The sequence below is a fragment of the Pseudophryne corroboree genome, chromosome 4 (genome assembly GCF_028390025.1).
Source record: "Pseudophryne corroboree isolate aPseCor3 chromosome 4, aPseCor3.hap2, whole genome shotgun sequence".
NCBI lineage: Eukaryota > Metazoa > Chordata > Amphibia > Anura > Myobatrachidae > Pseudophryne > Pseudophryne corroboree.
This window is the reverse complement of record NC_086447.1, coordinates 4,321,354-4,340,975: the sequence shown is the minus strand read 5'-3', so window position 1 is coordinate 4,340,975 and position 19,622 is coordinate 4,321,354. Positions and strand designations below refer to the sequence as shown.

The window sequence follows — 19,622 nt, the reverse complement described above, 5'->3', positions numbered from 1 at the left end:
TGTCTCCTGTCTGGTGTCAGGTCACCGCTCTCACTCTCTCTCCTGTCCGGTGTCAGGTCACCGCTCTCACTCTCTCTCCTATCTGGTGTCAGGTCACCGCTCTCACTGTCTCTCCTGTCCGGTGTCAGGTCACCGCTCTCACTGTCTCTCCTGTCCGGTGTCAGGTCACCGCTCTCACTGTCTCTCCTGTCTGGGTGTCAGGTCACCGCTCTCACTGTCTCTCCTGTCTGGGTGTCAGCTCACCCCTCTCACTGTCTCTCCTGTCTGGTGTCAGGTCACCGCTCTCACTGTCTCTCCTGTCTAGGTGTCAGGTCACCGCTCTCACTGTCTCTCCTGTCCGGTGTCAGGTCACCGCTCTCACTGTCTCCTGTCTGGGTGTCAGGTCACCGCTCTCACTGTCTCTCCTGTCTGGGTGTCAGATCACCGCTCTCACTGTCTCTCCTGTCTGGGTGTCAGGTCACCGCTCTCACTGTCTCTCCTGTCTGGTGTCAGGTCACCGCTCACACTGTCTCTCCTGTCCGGTGTCAGGTCACCGCTCTCACTCTCTCTCCTGTCTGGTGTCAGGTCACCGCTCTCACTGTCTCTCCTATCCGGTGTCAGGTCACCGCTCTCACTGTCTCTCCTGTCTGGTGTCAGCTCACCGCTCTCACTGTCTCTCCTGTCTGGGTGTCAGGTCACCGCTCTCACTGTCTCTCCTGTCTGGGTGTCAGGTCACCGCTCTCACTGTCTCTCCTGTCTGGTGTCAGGTCACCGCTCTCACTGTCTCTCCTGTCTGGTGTCAGGTCACCGCTCTCACTGTCTCTCCTGTCTGGTGTCAGGTCACCGCTCTCACTGTCTCTCCTGTCTGGTGTCAGGTCACCGCTCTCACTGTCTCTCCTGTCTGGTGTCAGGTCACCGCTCTCACTGTCTCTCCTGTCTGGGTGTCAGGTCACCGCTCTCACTGTCTCTCCTGTCTGGGTGTCAGGTCACCGCTCTCACTGTCTCTCCTGTCTGGTGTCAGGTCACCGCTCTCACTGTCTCTCCTGTCCGGTGTCAGCTCACTGCTCTCACTGTCTCTCCTGTCTGGGTGTCAGGTCACCCCTCTCACTGTCTCTCCTGTCTGGTGTCAGCTCACCGCTCTCACTGTCTCTCCTGTCTGGTGTCAGGTCACCCCTCTCACTGTCTCTCCTGTCTGGTGTCAGGTCATCGCTCTCACTGTCTCTCCTGTCTGGTGTCAGGTCACCGCTCTCACTGTCTCTCCTGTGTGGGTGTCAGGTCACCGCTCTCACTGTCTCTCCTGTGTGGGTGTCAGGTCACCGCTCTCACTGTCTCTCCTGTCTGGGTGTCAGGTCACCGCTCTCACTGTCTCTCCTTCCACATGTCAGGTCACCGCTCTCACTGTCTCTCCTGTGTGGGTGTCAGGTCACCGCTCTCACTGTCTCTCCTGTCTGGTGTCAGGTCACCGCTCTCACTGTCTCTCCTGTCTGGTGTCAGGTCACCGCTCTCACTGTCTCTCCTGTCTGGGTGTCAGGTCACCGCTCTCACTGTCTCTCCTTCCACATGTCAGGTCACCGCTCTCACTGTCTCTCCTGTGTGGGTGTCAGGTCACCGCTCTCACTGTCTCTCCTGTCTGGTGTCAGGTCACCGCTCTCACTGTCTCTCCTGTCTGGTGTCAGGTCACCGCTCTCACTGTCTCTCCTGTCTGATGTCAGGTCACCGCTCTCACTGTCTCTCCTGTCCGGTGTCAGGTCACCGCTCTCACTGTCTCTCCTGTCTGATGTCAGGTCACCGCTCTCACTGTCTCTCCTGTCTGGTGTCAGGTCACCGCTCTCACTGTCTCTCCTGTCTGGTGTCAGGTCACCGCTCTCACTCTCTCTCCTGTCTGTTGTCAGGTCACCGCTCTCACTGTCTCTCCTTCCACATGTCAGGTGCTCAGGGTGAAGAAGAGGAAGATATATTTGATACAGAGGAAACAGAGGTAGCATTGGAGGAAGAGAGACCAGAATCTACAAATGGTGAGAAATGAAAGATATTTGGGGCTGGCTCTGAGGGGCAGACATGGTGGCTGTAGGTGCGGGCCGACTCTGTGTCTGTGTAATACATAATTTCTCCTTCATCCACTAGGGGACACTGGAGAGCAGTTACAATGGGGATATAGTAGGCAGTAACTGGGAGCTGGCACTTTAAAACTCAAACACCGTGGCTAGCTCCTCCCCTACTATGTCCCCTCCAAGCCAGTCTTTGTTTTGTGCCCAAGGGAGCTGGTCACTCTTGGGTTTTCTCTGAAGAATTTTTATATTTTATTTTTCTTTCTTACACACACAGACTGGAAGCTCTGCCGCTACCAGTCTGCACCGCGGGAGCTGCCGGCGGGGTCCCATCGCAGCTGCGTGCAGCTCGGGATGGGCCCCGGCTGAAGGAGACACTGAGCTCTCCGACGCTGGCCGGACACCGATGCGTGCGGCGCGTGTCGGGCCGCTCCGTCAGCAGAAGATTCCGGCAGCATGGCAGCGGTGAGTAAATAGCTGTACTTTCTGTGAGGTGGCTTTTATATTTTATATGGATGTGACTGTGTTTGCGTTTTTTCTACAATATCACAGACAGGTTGCTCTTAACGCTCCCCCCGCTCTTAGCGTCGGTCCTGGCGGCCGCGGCTCGCTCCCCCCGCTTCCCCCGCATGGATCCCCGTTCAGCGCGGCTCACAGAGGTTATGTCCCTGCTGACTAGGGAACTGAAGGCCTCTCGGGAAGATAGAGAGGTGGCCCGGGTCTGACAGCTTGTCCCGGTACTGGAGCCAGAACCAGCATGGGCAATTTCCCTGGCAAAATCAGTGGAAGGGCTCTCTAGGCCGGTAATCCCTTCCCAAGCCCCGTCCTTTACTCCCCCCACACAGGCTTCTAAAAAGAGATTGCTAGCCTCTGTGTTGCAGGATTCTGACGATGATATGCCTCAGTTAGATGAGGTGGTGGTAGATATACAGGATACTGATGACGATCAGGTGTACGAGGACTCTGAACCAGTAGCTCAGGGTATAGAGGCTCTTATTACTGCTATTCGCTCAGTCTTACAGGTGGAAGAGATGGAGCAGGACGCCTTACGCCCTTCAAGGTTTGGCACCAACCAATGCTTGCCGGTGACTTTTCCAGTACGGATGAGCTAGATGCGCTCCTAACGGCAGCCTGGAAACATCCAGACGCGAAGTTTCAGATATCAAGAAAAATGTTGTCTTCCTATCCTTTTCCCGCAGATAGCAGGACGCGTTATGAGACCTCTCCGATTGTGGATCCTTCGGTGTCTCATCTGTCCAAGAAGACGGTTCTGCCGGTTCCTGGAGCGACTTCGCTTAAGGAGGCGTCGGACAGGAAGTTGGAGTCTACCTTGAAGACTATTTACTCGGCAGTGGGGGTATTACATCACTCGGCGCAGGTAGGTTGTTGGGTTAACAAGGCGATGGAAGCTTGGGCGGGAGCAATTGTCCTCTGGAATTCGGGATGATTTGCCGGCGGATCAGCTGATACAGTTGGCAGAACACATCCGTGAATCAGCCCTTTATCTTTGCGAGGCTTCCAAGGACATCTGTATTCTCGGTGCTAGGATTTCCGCTTTAGCAATTTCGGCCCGCAGAGCTCTCCGGCTGCGGCAGTGGCAAGCGGATACGGAGTCCAAAAGGGCAGCAGAAGCGTTGCCCTTTACGGGAGAGGTCCTGTTCGGTAAGGGTCTGGATGCCTGGATTTCTCAGGCCACCGGAGTTAAGTCGACTTATTTTCCTTCTGCTGCTCCAGCCCCTCACAGGCCCTATAGGGGTCCCTCCTTTCGATCCTTTCATGCCCCTTCCAGGTTTTGAGGCCAGGGGAGGAGCTTCCGCCTCCCGTGGCCATAGGGGTAGAGGCAGAGGTTCCACAGCCTCAACCCAGTCAGAGGTTAAGTCCTCCACCACTACCACCGCATGACGGGTACCCTCCCACCTGGGAGACCACAGGGTGGGAGCTCGTCTGTGGGACTTCAGGGAAGTCTGGGTACAGTCCTGTCCAGATGCTTGGGTCAGGGATCTCATCATTTGCGGTTACAAGCTCGATTTTCAAACCCGATCGCCCCAGCGTTTTTTTTATCACGGGTTTACCAGTTTCCGACGACAGAAGAGTTGCCTTACAGGCCGCGGTCCAGAAGCTTCTATCCGCAAAGGTACTGATCCCTGTTCCCGCTCATCATCGGAAACAGGGCTATTACTCAAGCCTGTTTCTCGTACCAAAGCCGGACGGCTCGGTCAGACCAATCCTGAACTTGAAGAATCTCAATCCGTATTTGAGGGTATTCAAGTTCAAGATGGAGTTCCTCCAGTCTGTTATTGCGGGTTTGGAGCAAAAAGAGTTTCTGGCGTCCTTAGACATCAAGGATGCATACTTACATGTTCCCATTTGGCCTCCTCATCAGGCTTTTCTCCGGTTCGCGATTCAGGACGCTCATTTCCAGTTCCAGGCCCTTCCGTTCGTTCTCTCTTCTGCTCCCAGAGTGTTCACAAAGGTCATGGCGGTCATGATGGCCCTCCTTCGGAAGCCGGGTGTGACAATTGTTCCCTATCTGGACGATCTGCCCATAAAGATGTGCTCGGCAGACCTGTTACTTCAGAATATCTTGAGAACGCAGGATCTACTGATTCTGCACGGATGGATCCTAAACTTCCCGAAGTCTCACTTATGCCCCTCACAACGGTTGCTGTTTTTGGGGATGATTCTCAACACGGTCCGTCAGAAGGTTTTCCTTCCTCAGGACAAGATTCTGTCTCTGCAGACGCTGGTAAGGTCGGTACTTCGACACCGTCGGGTGTCAGTGTATCTGTGCATTCGTCTTCTGGGAAAGATGGTAGCGGCGTTCGAAGCTCTTCCGTACGGTCACTTTCACTCTCGGCTTTTTCAGCTGTGTCTTCTACATAAGTGGTCAGGATCTCATCTGTTCCTTCATCAGCGGGTGACACTATCTCCAAAGGCAAGGTCGTCGCTTCTCTGGTGGCTCCAGTTGGCACATCTATTGGAAGGAAGGCGGTTTGGAGTGTGGGATTGGACTCTCCCCACCACAGACGCAAGTCTGCAAGGCTGGGGGGCAGTGACCCTCGAACATCGGTTTCAGGGGCGCTGGTCGATCCACGAATCCATTCTCCCCATAAACATTCTCGAATTATGGGCGGTATTCAACGCCCTACTTCAGGCACATCACCTGCTGCGCGGTCGAGCGGTCAGAGTTCAGTCCGACAACGCCACGACGGTGGCGTACATCAACCGTCAGGGCGGCACTCGCAGCTGTGCGGCGATGAGGGAGGTCACCAACATCCTTCTTTGGGCGGAGGAGTATGCTCTGTCCTTCTCGGCGATATTCATTCCACGAGTGGACAATTGGGAAGCCGATTACCTCAGCCGACAGGATATGCACCCGGGAGAATGGTCACTTCATCCCCAGGTGTTTTGGCAGCTGGTCCGCCGGTGGGGAAGACCACAGATCGACCTCATGGCATCCCGCCTGAACTATCAGCTGCCTCTTTATTACTCTCGAATGAGGGACCCGGCGGCGGGCGTGGATGCCCTCACGGCTCCTTGGAATTTCCGGTTCGTTTACCTCTTTCCTCCTTTCCGCTGTTGCCTCAGGTTCTACAACGCATCAAGAGAGAAAACGCTCTGGTCCTCCTGGTGGCTCCAGATTGGCCACGCAGGGCTTGGTACTCCACCCTACACCTGTTGTCAGTGGCCGAGCCTTGGCCCCTGCCACTATGGGACGATCTTCTACAACAGGGTCCTTTTCTTTATCCAGACTTACGCAGGCTTCGTTTGACGGCGTGGCTGTTGAGAAGGCCATCTTGAAAAAGATGGGGATTCCTCGTACAGTTATACCAACTATGCTTCGGGCTAGAAAGTCAGTCACATATTTTCACTACTCCCGTATTTGGAAGGCCTACGTGGCCTGGTGTGAACGTCGAGAGTTTTCTCCTTCAGTTTTTCGCTTAGCCCGCCTTCTCAGATTTTTGCAGGCGGGTTTCTCGGCAGGTTTAAGACTGGTTTCACTAAAGGTGCAGGTCTCTGCTCTTTCGGTTTTCTTCCAGAAGAAGTTAGCCTTGCTGCCGGAAGTTCAGACTTTCTTTCAGGGGGTTCTACGAATACAGCCTCCCTTTCGCCCTCCGACAGTGCCATGGGACCTCAATCTGGTCCTCTCTTTTCTGCAGCCTTCGTTGTTTGAGCCTCTGGAGTCAGTGGAGATGAAATATCTCACCTGGAAGGTGGTTCTTCTCCTAGCTCTCGCTTCGGCCAGACGGGTATCGGAACTTGGGGCTCTCTCTTGTCGACCTCCTTACCTGGTGTTTCATGCTGATAGGGCCGAGCTCCGTACTCGCATGTCTTTTCTACCTAAGGAGGTGTCCGATTTTCACATCAGTCAGTCACTTGTGGTTCCGGCCCTCTCGGTGGACTCTCCAGATTCGAGATCATTGGACGTTGTCAGGGCGCTCAAGATCTATGTGGATAGGAAGTCGGCTATTCTGAAGTCTGACTCCTTATTTGTTCTGTACGACGCTGCCCGCCGTGGTTGGGCAGCTTCTAAGCAGACTTTGTCTCGATGGATTCGGCTGACCATCAGACAAGCTTATTTGGCAGCTTCTCGGGAACCTCCGTCTTCAATTTCAGCGCACTCTACGCATTCTGTGGGGCCTTCGTGGGCATCTGCCCGTGGGGTATCCTTGACTACTTTATGTCGGGCGGCTACTTAGTCGGGCCGACATACGTTTGTCAAATTCTACAGGTTTGACACTTTTGCGGCCTTTGCGTCACAGTTTGGCCGAGCGGTTTTACAGGACTCTCAGCGCTCTCCCACCCGTTTTGGGAGCTCTGGGACGTCCCCATTGTAACTACGCTCCAGTGGCCCCTAGTGGATGAAGGAGAAATCAGAATTTTGGTACTTACCGATAAATCCCTTTCTCCGATTCCACAGGGGCCACTGGACGCCCACCCAGCGCTGTTTCCTACTTTTTCGTTTAACGGTTCGCAGATCACTATGTGACTGCTTGTTTGGTTCAGGTTAACCTTTTGTTAGGTTAGGTTCCAAGTTGGTTTTTCGTGTTATCCTGGTTTACATGGCGGCGTTAACCTCCTCTACTTTAATGTTAGTTTATTCCAGCTCTCCTCGGGCACAGTTTTAGGTAGACTGGCTTGGAGGGGGGACATAGTAGGGGAGGAGCTAGCCACAGTGTTTGAGTTTTAAAGTGCCAGCTCCCAGTTACTGCCTACTATTTCCCCATTGTAACTGCGCTCCAGTGTCCCCTGTGGAATCGGAGAAAGGGATTTATCGGTAAGTACCAAAATCCTGATATTCCTTCTGATTGGCTGCCAGCGGCTGCACAGTGTCTGTGTAACGCATTATATACCTGCTGATTGGCTGCCGCCGGCTGCACAGTGTCTGTGTAACACATTATATACGTGCTGATTGGCTGCCGCCGGCTGCGCAGTGTCTGTGTAACACATTATATACCTGCTGATTGTCTGCCGCCGGCTGCGCAGTGTCTGTGTAACGCATTATATACCTGCTGATTGGATGCCACCGGCTGCACAGTGTCTGTGTAACACATTATATACCTGCTGATTGGCTGCCGCCGGCTGCGCAGTGTCTGTGTAACACATATACCTGCTGATTGTCTGCTGCCGGCTGCGCAGTGTCTGTGTAACGCATTATATACCTGCTGATTGGATGCCACCGGCTGCACAGTGTCTGTGTAACGCATTATATACCTGCTGATTGGCTGCCGCCGGCTGCGCAGTGTCTGTGTAACACATTATATACCTGCCGATTGGCTGCCGCCGGCTGCGCAGTGTCTGTGTAACACATTATATACCTGCTGATTGGCTGCTGCCGTCTGCACAGTGTCTGTGTAACACATTATATACCTGCTGATTGGCTGCCACCGGCTGCGCAGTGTCTGTGTAACACATTATATACCTGCCGATTGGCTGCCGCCGGCTGCGCAGTGTCTGTGTAACACATTATATACCTGCCGATTGGCTGCCGCCAGCTGCGCAGTGTCTGTGTAACGCATTATATACCTGCTGATTGGCTGCCGCCGGCTGCGCAGTGTCTGAGTAACGCATTATATACCTGCTGATTGGCTGCCGCCGGCTGCGCAGTGTCTGTGTAACACATTATATACCTGCTGATTGTCTGCCACCGGCTGCGCAGTGTCTGTGTAACGCATTATATACCTGCTGATTGTCTGCCGCCGGCTGCGCAGTGTCTGTGTAACGCATTATATACCTGCTGATTGGATACCACCGGCTGCACAGTGTCTGTGTAACGCATTATATACCTGCTGATTGGATGCCACCGGCTGCACAGTGTCTGTGTAACGCATTATATACCTGCTGTTCGGCTGCCACCGGCTGCACAGTGTCTGTGTAACGCAATATATACCTGCTGATTGGATGCCACCGGCTGCGCAGTGTCTGTGTAACGCATTATATACCTGCTGATTGTCTGCCGCCGGCTGCGCAGTGTCTGTGTAACACATTATATACCTGCTGATTGGATGCCACCGGCTGCGCAGTGTCTGTGTAACGCATTATATACCTGCTGATTGGCTGCTGCCGGCTGCGCAGTGTCTGTGTAACGCATTATATACCTGCTGATTGTCTGCCGCCGGCTGCGCAGTGTCTGTGTAACGCATTATATACCTGCTGATTGGCTGCCGCCGGCTGCGCAGTGTCTGTGTAATGCATTATATACCTGCTGATTGGATACCACCGGCTGCACAGTGTCTGTGTAACGCATCATATACCTGCTGATTGGCTGCCGCCGGCTGCGCAGTGTCTGTGTAACGCATTATATACCTGCTGATTGGCTGCCGCCGGCTGCGCAGTGTCTGTGTAATGCATTATATACCTGCTGATTGGCTGCCGCCGGCTGCGCAGTGTCTGTGTAACGCATTATATACCTGCTGATTGGCTGCCGCCGGCTGCGCAGTGTCTGTGTAACGCATTATATACCTGCTAATTGGCTGCCGCCGGCTGCGCAGTGTCTGTGTAACGCATTATATACCTGCTGATTGGCTGCCGCCGGCTGCGCAGTGTCTGTGTAATGCATTTTCTCTAACGTCCTAGTGGATGCTGGGGACTCCGAAAGGACCATGGGGATTAGCGGCTCCGCAGGAGACTGGGCACAAAGTAAAAGCTTTAGGACTAGCTGGTGTGCACTGGCTCCTCCCCCTATGACCCTCCTCCAAGCCTCAGTTAGATTTTTGTGCCCGGCCGAGAAGGGTGCATGCTAGGTGGCTCTCCTGAGCTGCTTAGAGTAAAAGTTTAAATAGGTTTTTTTATTTTCAGTGAGACCTGCTGGCAACAGGCTCACTGCATCGAGGGACTAAGGGGAGAAGAAGCGAACTCACCTGCGTGCAGAGTGGATTGGGCTTCTTAGGCTACTGGACATTAGCTCCAGAGGGACGATCACAGGCCCAGCCATGGATGGGTCCCGGAGCCGCGCCGCCGGCCCCCTTACAAAGCCAGAAGAGTGAAGAGGTCCGGAAAATCGGCGGCAGAAGACGTCCTGTCTTCAATAAGGTAGCGCACAGCACCGCAGCTGTCCGCCATTGCTCTCAGCACACTTCACACTCCGGTCACTGAGGGTGCAGGGCGCTGGGGGGGGGGGGGCGCCCTGGGACGCAATGAAAATACCTTAAATGGCTAAAAATACATCACATATAGCTCCTGGGCTATATGGATGTATTTAACCCCTGCCAGTTTTCCACAAAAAAGCGGGAGAAAGGCCGCCGAAAAAGGGGCGGAGCCTATCTCCTCAGCACACAAGCGCCATTTTTTCCTCACAGCTCCGTTGGAGGAAGGCTCCCTGACTCTCCCCTGCAGTCCTGCACTACAGAAACAGGGTAAAACAAGAGAGGGGGGGCACTAAATTGGCATATTAATATATACAGCAGCTATATTAGGGAAAAACACTTATATAAGGTTATCCCTATATATATATAGCGCTCTGGTGTGTGCTGGCAAACTCTCCCTCTGTCTCCCCAAAGGGCTAGTGGGGTCCTGTCCTCTATCAGAGCATTCCCTGTGTGTGTGCTGTGTGTCGGTACGTTGTGTCGACATGTATGAGGAGGAAAATGGTGTGGAGGCGGAGCAATTGCCTGTGTTAGTGATGTCACCCCCTAGGGAGTCGACACCTGACTGGATGGTCTTATGGAAAGAATTACGTGATAGTGTCAGCACTTTACAAAAGACTGTTGACGACATGAGACAGCCGGCAAATCAGTTAATACCTGTACAGGCGTCTCAAACACCGTCAGGGGCTCTAAAACGCCCGTTACCTCAGGTTGATACAGACACTGACACGGACACTGACTCCAGTGTCGACGGTGAGGAAACAAACGTATTTTCCAGTAGGGCCACACGTTACATGATCACGGCAATGAAGGAGGTTTTGAACATTTCTGATACTACAAGTACCACAAAAAAGGGTATTATGTGGGGTGTGAAAAAACTACCCGTAGTTTTTCCTGAATCAGATGAATTAAATGAGGTGTGTGATGAAGCGTGGGTTTCCCCCGATAAAAAACTGCTAATTTCTAAAAAATTATTGGCATTATACCCTTTCCCACCAGAGGTTAGGGCGCGTTGGGAAACACCCCCTAGAGTGGATAAGGCGCTCACACGCTTATCAAAACAAGTGGCGTTACCGTCTCCTGATACGGCCGCCCTCAAGGAGCCAGCTGATAGGAAGCTGGAAAATATCCTAAAAAGTATATACACACATACTGGTGTTATACTGCGACCAGCAATCGCCTCAGCCTGGATGTGCAGTGCTGGGGTGGCTTGGTCGGATTCCCTGACTGAAAATATTGATACCCTGGACAGGGACAATATATTATTGACTATAGAGCATTTAAAGGATGCATTTCTATATATGCGAGATGCACAGAGGGATATTTGCACTCTGGCATCAAGAGTAAGTGCGATGTCCATTTCTGCCAGAAGAGGATTATGGACGCGACAGTGGTCAGGGGATGCGGATTCCAAACGGCATATGGAAGTATTGCCGTATAAAGGGGAGGAGTTATTTGGGGTCGGTCTATCGGACCTGGTGACCACGGCAACGGCTGGAAAATCCACCTTTTTACCCCAAGTCACCTCGCAGCAGAAAAAGATACCGTCTTTTCAGGCTCAGTCCTTTCGTCCCCATAAGGGCAAGCGGGCAAAAGGCCAGTCATATCTGCCCCGGGGCAGAGGAAAGGGAAAAAGACTGCAGCAGGCAGCCTCTTCCCAGGAACAGAAGCCCTCCCCCGCTTCTGCCAAGTCCTCAGCATGACGCTGGGGCCTTACAAGCGGACTCAGGCACGGTGGGGGCCCGTCTCAAGAATTTCAGCGCGCAGTGGGCTCACTCGCAAGTGGACCCCTGGATCCTGCAGGTAGTATCTCAGGGGTACAAATTGGAATTCGAGACGTCTCCCCCTCGCCGGTTCCTGAAGGCTGCTTTACCAACGTCTCCCCCCGACAGGGAGGCGGTATTGGAAGCCATTCACAAGCTGTATTCCCAGCAGGTGATAATCAAGGTACCCCTCCTACAACAGGGAAAGGGGTATTATTCCACGCTGTTTGTGGTACCGAAGCCGGACGGCTCGGTGAGACCCATTTTAAATCTGAAATCCTTGAACACTTACATAAAAAGGTTCAAGTTCAAGATGGAGTCACTCAGAGCAGTGATAGCGAACCTGGAAGAAGGGGACTATATGGTGTCTCTGGACATCAAGGATGCTTACCTCCATGTCCCAATTTGCCCTTCTCACCAAGGGTACCTCAGGTTTGTGGTACAGAACTGTCACTATCAGTTTCAGACGCTGCCGTTTGGATTGTCCACGGCACCCCGGGTCTTTACCAAGGTAATGGCCGAAATGATGATTCTTCTTCGAAGAAAAGGCGTCTTAATTATCCCTTACTTGGACGATCTCCTGATAAGGGCAAGGTCCAGAGAACAGTTAGAGGTCGGAGTAGCACTATCTCAAGTAGTACTACGACAGCACGGATGGATTCTAAATATTCCAAAATCGCAGCTGATTCCGACGACACGTCTGCTGTTCCTAGGGATGATTCTGGACACAGTACAGAAAAAGGTGTTTCTCCCGGAGGAGAAAGCCAAGGAGTTATCCGACCTAGTCATGAACCTCCTAAGACCAGGCCAAGTGTCAGTACATCAATGCACAAGGGTCCTGGGAAAGATGGTGGCTTCTTACGAAGCGATTCCATTCGGCAGATTCCACGCAAGAACTTTTCAGTGGGATCTGCTGGACAAATGGTCCGGATCGCATCTTCAAATGCATCAGCGGATAACCCTGTCTCCAAGGACAAGGGTGTCTCTCCTGTGGTGGTTACAGAGTGCTCATCTCCTAGAGGGCCGCAGATTCGGCATTCAGGATTGGGTCCTGGTGACCACGGATGCCAGCCTGAGAGGCTGGGGAGCAGTCACACAGGGAAGAAATTTCCAGGGCTTGTGGTCAAGCATGGAAACGTCACTTCACATAAATATCCTGGAACTAAGGGCCATTTACAATGCCCTAAGTCAGGCAAGACCTCTGCTTCAGGGTCAGCCGGTGTTGATCCAGTCGGACAACATCACGGCAGTCGCCTACGTAAACAGACAGGGCGGCACAAGAAGCAGGAGGGCAATGATGGAAGTGGCAAGGATTCTTCGCTGGGCGGAGAATCATGTGATAGCACGGTCAGCAGTGTTCATTCCGGGAGTGGACAACTGGGAAGCAGACTTCCTCAGCAGACACGATCTTCACCCGGGGGAGTGGGGACTTCACCCAGAAGTCTTCCACATGATTGTGAACCGTTGGGAAAAACCAAAGGTGGACATGATGGCGTCCCGCCTCAACAAAAAACTGGACAGATATTGCGCCAGGTCAAGGGACCCTCAGGCAATAGCTGTGGACGCTCTGGTAACACCGTGGGTGTACCAGTCAGTGTATGTGTTCCCTCCTCTTCCTCTCATACCAAAAGTACTGAGAATCATAAGAAGGAGAGGAGTAAAGACTATACTCGTGGCTCCGGATTGGCCAAGAAGGACTTGGTACCCGGAAATTCAAGAGATGCTCACGGAAGACCCGTGGCCTCTACCTCTAAGAGGGGACCTGCTCCAGCAGGGACCATGTCTGTTCCAAGACTTACCGCGGCTGCGTTTGACGGCATGGCGGTTGAACGCCGGATCCTGAAGGAAAAAGGCATTCCGGATGAAGTCATCCCTACCCTGATCAAAGCCAGGAAGGATGTAACCATACAACATTATCACCGTATTTGGCGAAAATATGTTGCGTGGTGCGAGGCCAGGAAGGCCCCTACAGAGGAATTTCAACTGGGTCGTTTCCTGCATTTCCTGCAAACAGGACTGTCTATGGGCCTCAAATTAGGGTCCATTAAGGTTCAAATTTCGGCCCTGTCAATATTCTTCCAAAAAGAACTGGCTTCTGTTCCTGAAGTTCAGACGTTTGTCAAGGGAGTACTGCATATACAGCCTCCTTTTGTGCCTCCAGTGGCACCTTGGGATCTCAATGTAGTTTTGGGATTCCTAAAATCACATTGGTTTGAACCACTCACCACTGTGGACTTAAAATATCTCACATGGAAAGTGGTAATGCTGTTAGCCCTGGCTTCAGCCAGGCGTGTCTCAGAATTGGCGGCTTTATCCTATAAAAGCCCTTACCTAATTTTTCATACGGACAGGGCAGAATTGAGGACTCGTCCTCAATTTCTCCCTAAGGTGGTTTCAGCATTTCACTTAAACCAGCCTATTGTGGTGCCTGCGGCTACTAGGGACTTGGAGGATTCCTAGTTGCTGGACGTAGTCAGGGCCCTGAAAATATGTTTCCAGGACGGCTGGAGTCAGGAAATCTGATTCGCTGTTTATCCTGTATGCACCCAACAAGTTGGGTGCTCCTGCTTCTAAGCAGACGATTGCTCGTTGGATTTGTAGTACAATTCAGCTTGCACATTCTGTGGCAGGCCTGCCACAGCCAAAATCTGTAAAAGCCCATTCCACACGGAAAGTGGGCTCATCTTGGGCGGCTGCCCTAGGGGTCTCGGCTTTACAACTTTGCCGAGCAGCTACTTGGTCAGGGGCAAACACGTTTGCTAAATTCTACAAATTTGATACCCTGGCTGAGGAGGACCTGGAGTTCTCTTATTCGGTGCTGCAGAGTCATCCGCACTCTCCCGCCCGTTTGGGAGCTTTGGTATAATCCCCATGGTCCTTTCGGAGTCCCCAGCATCCACTAGGACGTTAGAGAAAATAAGAATTTACTTACCGATAATTCTATTTCTCATAGTCCGTAGTGGATGCTGGGCGCCCATCCCAAGTGCGGATTGTCTGCAATACTTGTACATAGTTATTGTTAACTAAATCGGGTTATTGTTGTTGTGAGCCATCTATCCAGAGGCTCCTTTGTTATCATGCTGTTAACTGGGTTCAGATCACAAGTTGTACGGTGTGATTGGTGTGGCTGGTATGAGTCTTACCCGGGATTCAAGATCCTTCCTTATTGTGTACGCTCGTCCGGGCACAGTATCCTAACTGAGGCTTGGAGGAGGGTCATAGGGGGAGGAGCCAGTGCACACCAGCTAGTCCTAAAGCTTTTACTTTGTGCCCAGTCTCCTGCGGAGCCGCTAATCCCCATGGTCCTTTCGGAGTCCCCAGCATCCACTACGGACTATGAGAAATAGAATTATCGGTAAGTAAATTCTTATTATATACCTGCTGATTGGATACCACCGGCTGCGCAGTGTCTGTGTAACACATTATATACCTGCTGATTGGATACCACCGGCTGCGCAGTGTCTGTGTAACACATTATATACCTGCTGATTGTCTGCCACCGGCTGCGCAGTGTCTGTGTAACGCATTATATACCTGCTGATTGGCTACCGCCGGCTGCACAGTGTCTGTGTAACACATTATATACCTGCTGATTGGATACCACCGGCTGCGCAGTGTCTGTGTAATGCATTATATACCTGCTGATTGTCTGCCACCGGCTGCGCAGTGTCTGTGTAACGCATTATATACCTGCTGATTGGCTACCGCCGGCTGCACAGTGTCTGTGTAACGCATTATATACCTGCTGATTGTCTGCCGCCGGCTGCGCAGTGTCTGTGTAACGCATTATATACCTGCTGATTTGCTGCCACCAGCTGCACAGTGTCTGTGTAACGCATTATATACCTGCTGATTGGCTGCCGCCGGCTGCGCAGTGTCTGTGTAACGCATTATATACCTGCTGATTGGCTGCCACCGGCTGCGCAGTGTCTGTGTAACGCATTATATACCTGCTGATTGGCTGCCGCCGGCTGCGCAGTGTCTGTGTAACACATTATATACCTGCTGATTGGCTGCCGCCGGCTGCACAGTGTCTGTGTAACACATTATATACCTGCTGATTGGATGCCACCGGCTGCACAGTGTCTGTGTAACGCATTATATACCTGCTGATTGGCTGCCGCCGGCTGCACAGTGTCTGTGTAATGCATTATATACCTGCTGATTGTCTGCCGCCGGCTGCGCAGTGTCTGTGTAACGCATTATGGCCCTCATTCCGAGTTGTTCGCTCGGTATTTTTCATCGCATCGCAGTGAGAATTCTCTTAGTGCGCATGCGTAATGTTCGCACTGCGCATGCGTCAAGTAACTTTACTAAGAAGAAAGTAATTTTACTCACGGCTTTTTCGTCGCTCCGGAGAACGCATTGTGATTGACAGGAAATGGGTGTTACTGGGCGGATGTACGGCGTTTTAGGGGCGTGTGGCAGGAAACGCTACCGTTTCCGGAAAAAACGCAGGCGTGTCTGGAGAAACGGTGGGAGTGCTTGGGCGAACGCTGGGTGTGTTTATGACGTCAGCCGGGACCGAAAAGCACTGAATTGATCGCACAGGCAGAGTAAGTCTGGAGTTACTCAGAAACTGCTAACTCGGTTTTGATCGCAATATTGCGAATACATCGGTCGCACATTTAAGATGTTTAGATTCACTCCCAGTAGGCGGCGGCTTAGCGTGTGTAACTCTGCTATAATCGCCTTGCGAGCGAACAACTCGGAATGAGGGCCTATATACCTGCTGATTGGCTACCGCCGGCTGCACAGTGTCTGTGTAACACATTATATACCTGCTGATTGGCTACCGCCGGCTGCGCAGTGTCTGTGTAACGCATTATATACCTGCTGATTGTCTGCCGCCGGCTGCGCAGTGTCTGTGTAACGCATTATATACCTGCTGATTGGATGCCACCGGCTGCGCAGTGTCTGTGTAACGCATTATATACCTGCTGATTGGATACCACCGGCTGCGCAGTGTCTGTGTAACGCATTATATACCTGCTGATTGGCTGCCACCGGCTGCGCAGTGTCTGTGTAACACATTATATACCTGCTGATTGGCTGCCGCCGGCTGCGCAGTGTCTGTGTAACACATTATATACCTGCTGATTGGATGCCACCGGCTGCGCAGTGTCTGTGTAACACATTATATACCTGCTGATTGGCTGCCGCCGGCTGCGCAGTGTCTGTGTAACGCATTATATACCTGCTGATTGGCTGCCACCGGCTGCGCAGTGTCTGTGTAACGCATTATATACCTGCTGATTGGATGCCACCGGCTGCACAGTGTCTGTGTAACGCATTATATACCTGCTGATTGGCTGCCGCCGGCTGCACAGTGTCTGTGTAACGCATTATATACCTGCTGATTGGCTGCCGCCGGCTGCGCAGTGTCTGTGTAACACATTATATACCTGCTGATTGGATGCCACCGGCTGCACAGTGTCTGTGTAACGCATTATATACCTGCAGATTGGCTGCCGCCGGCTGCGCAGTGTCTGTGTAATGCATTATATACCTGCTGATTGGCTGCCGCCGGCTGCGCAATGTCTGTGTATCACATTATATACAGATGGTTTTACACCATCGAGGTTTTCCATCAATTGTACCATCTACCCCTGCATCTAGCACTGCCCCAGTTATCTGCCCAGTGCCCAGTAAGGGGAAATATGGGTAAGGGGGGGGGGCTCTGAGTCTACCTGGCAAGGGTGGAAGAGGTTAAAATTTCTGCTATGGGGCCCACAAAGTTAAAGTTGTGCCGCTTTCACCGCTGTCAGGTGACCCCATCTGAGGGGTGACAGCAGAATAGCAGAGCAGCGCTACTATTGTGGTGTCACCCCCTGGGATGGCGTCTGTGCATCATTTTGTGATTTGCAGACATAGTAAAGTTACATGATAGCGATCGCCCTCCTGCAATACTCACCGGACGCTACGCTGCACCTGTTATCTCTCCACATGTCTCATCCATTCTGACCAGTTTCTTCTTTACAGATTCCGGCTCCAGACAGAAGGCGGCGACCCCTCAACATGGCGATTATGGGGGGGTTTAGGGTTGGTGGGTAACTGGGGAGTTACATGTTTTCATGCTCTGGTTTATGTTTGATCATTTCGTTATTAAAGTTCACCTTCTGCTGTGTATAGTACCTCAGTTACTTCTCACTTGTGTCGTCGTTAGCGTCAGACGTCAGCGTTACTGGCCGGCGGTGGTGTCTGACCGCGTCTCACACAACTGGCGGCAGCAGTAAGACCCCTGCACCCGCCTAACGACTAGCCACTATATATTAGCTGGGGCTGGAAAGTCTCCTAGAGTCTCCATAGACACTGGTCGCACCAGGACCCTATGGGAGCGCCGCACCCTTATCGCAAAATTGTCTATGGAAACATCTCCTTTATGGTGTCACGGTCAGCAGTAAATCATCACTTACATACATAATGTCAGAGCATTAATGAATAGGTGCACAGTGCGCCGATGTCCACACAACGCAGCGATTATCGGCAGACCGCACATGTGCCAGAGTGCCGCTGCGATGCCGCTTCCAATAAGGATTTCAAGGAAGAGTGATTGACAGGAAGTGACTGGAGGTGATTGCTAGTCTGCGTTTTCATACAGCCTGCGATCAGGTCTGAACTGCGCATGCGTATGCACCGCAATGCACAGGCGTGTCAGTCCGTAGCGCCGGGGAGCGCTGGGCAGCGGCGGGATGGTACGAAAAAAGCAATTGCACAGGCGATCGCAAGGAGATTGATAGGAAGAGGGCGTTTGTGGGTGGTAACTGACCGTTTTCTGGGAGTGTTTGGAAAAACGCAGTCGTGTCAAAGCGTTTGCAGGGCGGGTGTCTGACGTCAATTCCGGGACCGGACAGGCTGAAGTGATCGCAGCGGCTGAGTAAGTCCTGGGCTGCACAGATACTGAAATTACACTTAGGAGTTTTTTACTCCAAGATACAAATGTATCATTACAAGACATTTGGCAACTAGCATTGCTACAAACACTGCAACATTGTTCAAGATACTGGAGACAGTGAAGAAATACAATAACCACAATGGCTAAGCTTTTTAATTCACTTTACTTTTTCACAATTTCATTCACATGCACTATATTTCCCTCATGTTTTAAAGGGGTGTGGTATTGAAAGTCGACAGTAACTAGGTCGACAATGTCTAGGTCGACCACTATTGGCCGACAGTAACTAGGTCGACAGGGTGTCTAGGTCGACAGGGTCTTTAGGTCGACATGTTCTAGGTCGACAGGTCAAAAGGTCGACATAAGTTTTTAATGTTATTTTGGTGTCGCTTTCTTCGTAGAGTGACCGGGAACCCCAATTAGTGCACCGCGTCCCCTCGCATGGCTCGCTTCGCTCGCCATGCTTCGGGCATGGTGCCTTCGCTTCGCTCGGCACAGATTACCGTTCCAATCGTAGTCCACGTGGATCGTTAAGTATGAAAAGGTTCAAAAAAAGAAAAAAATTGTGAAAAACTCATGTCGACCTTTTGACCTGTCGACCTAGAACATGTCAACCTAGACACCCTGTCGACCTAGACACCCTGTTGACCTAGTTACTGTCGACCAATAGTGGTCGACCTAGACATTGTCGACCTAGTTACTGTCGACTTTTAGTCCAGATCCCGTTTTAAAGACTTAAATAAAAGTTAAATTTTAGAATTTGTGGTCATCTATCATAACAGATTCTTGACTTTAAGAAAGTATTACAGTCCGAGTGTGCCCACTACAGGGAATCTTCTTCTTTCTTTTGACCTTCTATACTTACGCTATTCCTTGGAGCACCTCCCAACATGTAAAAGGTACACACCTGTACTATTGAATGTAAGGGAAAGGACATACACTATACATGAAAAATATAAAACGAAAACAGGTGTCTGTGCAACTCTGCACCTACCTTGGAAATATAGTTTACTGAGGTCTAACCTCAGATTCAGGGTCAGCACGACTAATACAACACCAATACATTTAAGTATAGCAAATTTAAGAGGACGAGAGGAAACCTAAATATGGCCAGTTTCACTCTCACAGCCGAATTACTTAGTAGGAGGGAGAAGTGGCACAGTGAAGTCGGTAAGGTCTTCTCTGATAAGGGTGACAGCTCCTCCAAACATAGTTCTGATTGGAATGAAGATCTTCAGTCTCTAAAATACCTATTGACCAAACAAATGAAGACATGGTGGGAAATGACCACCTTTGATAATTATATCAAACATAAAATTACCCCTAGGGGCCTACGACCGAGATTATTCCC

The 19,622-nt window shown here is 51.6% G+C and overlaps 1 protein-coding gene across 1 annotated transcript in view; it reads left to right on the top strand.

Moving 5' to 3' along the window:
- The window catches only part of TRIM54 (tripartite motif containing 54), a 238,990-nt gene extending 221,487 nt beyond the window's left edge, over positions 1-17,503 (top strand). The window contains exons 8-9 of the mRNA XM_063914921.1: positions 1,908-1,994; positions 17,359-17,503. Coding sequence (XP_063770991.1) covers positions 1,908-1,994; positions 17,359-17,417 — 146 coding nt within the window. The 3' untranslated portion in view covers positions 17,418-17,503. The remainder of the gene's footprint in view (positions 1-1,907; positions 1,995-17,358) is intronic.
- Positions 17,504-19,622: the final 2,119 nt, after the last annotated feature.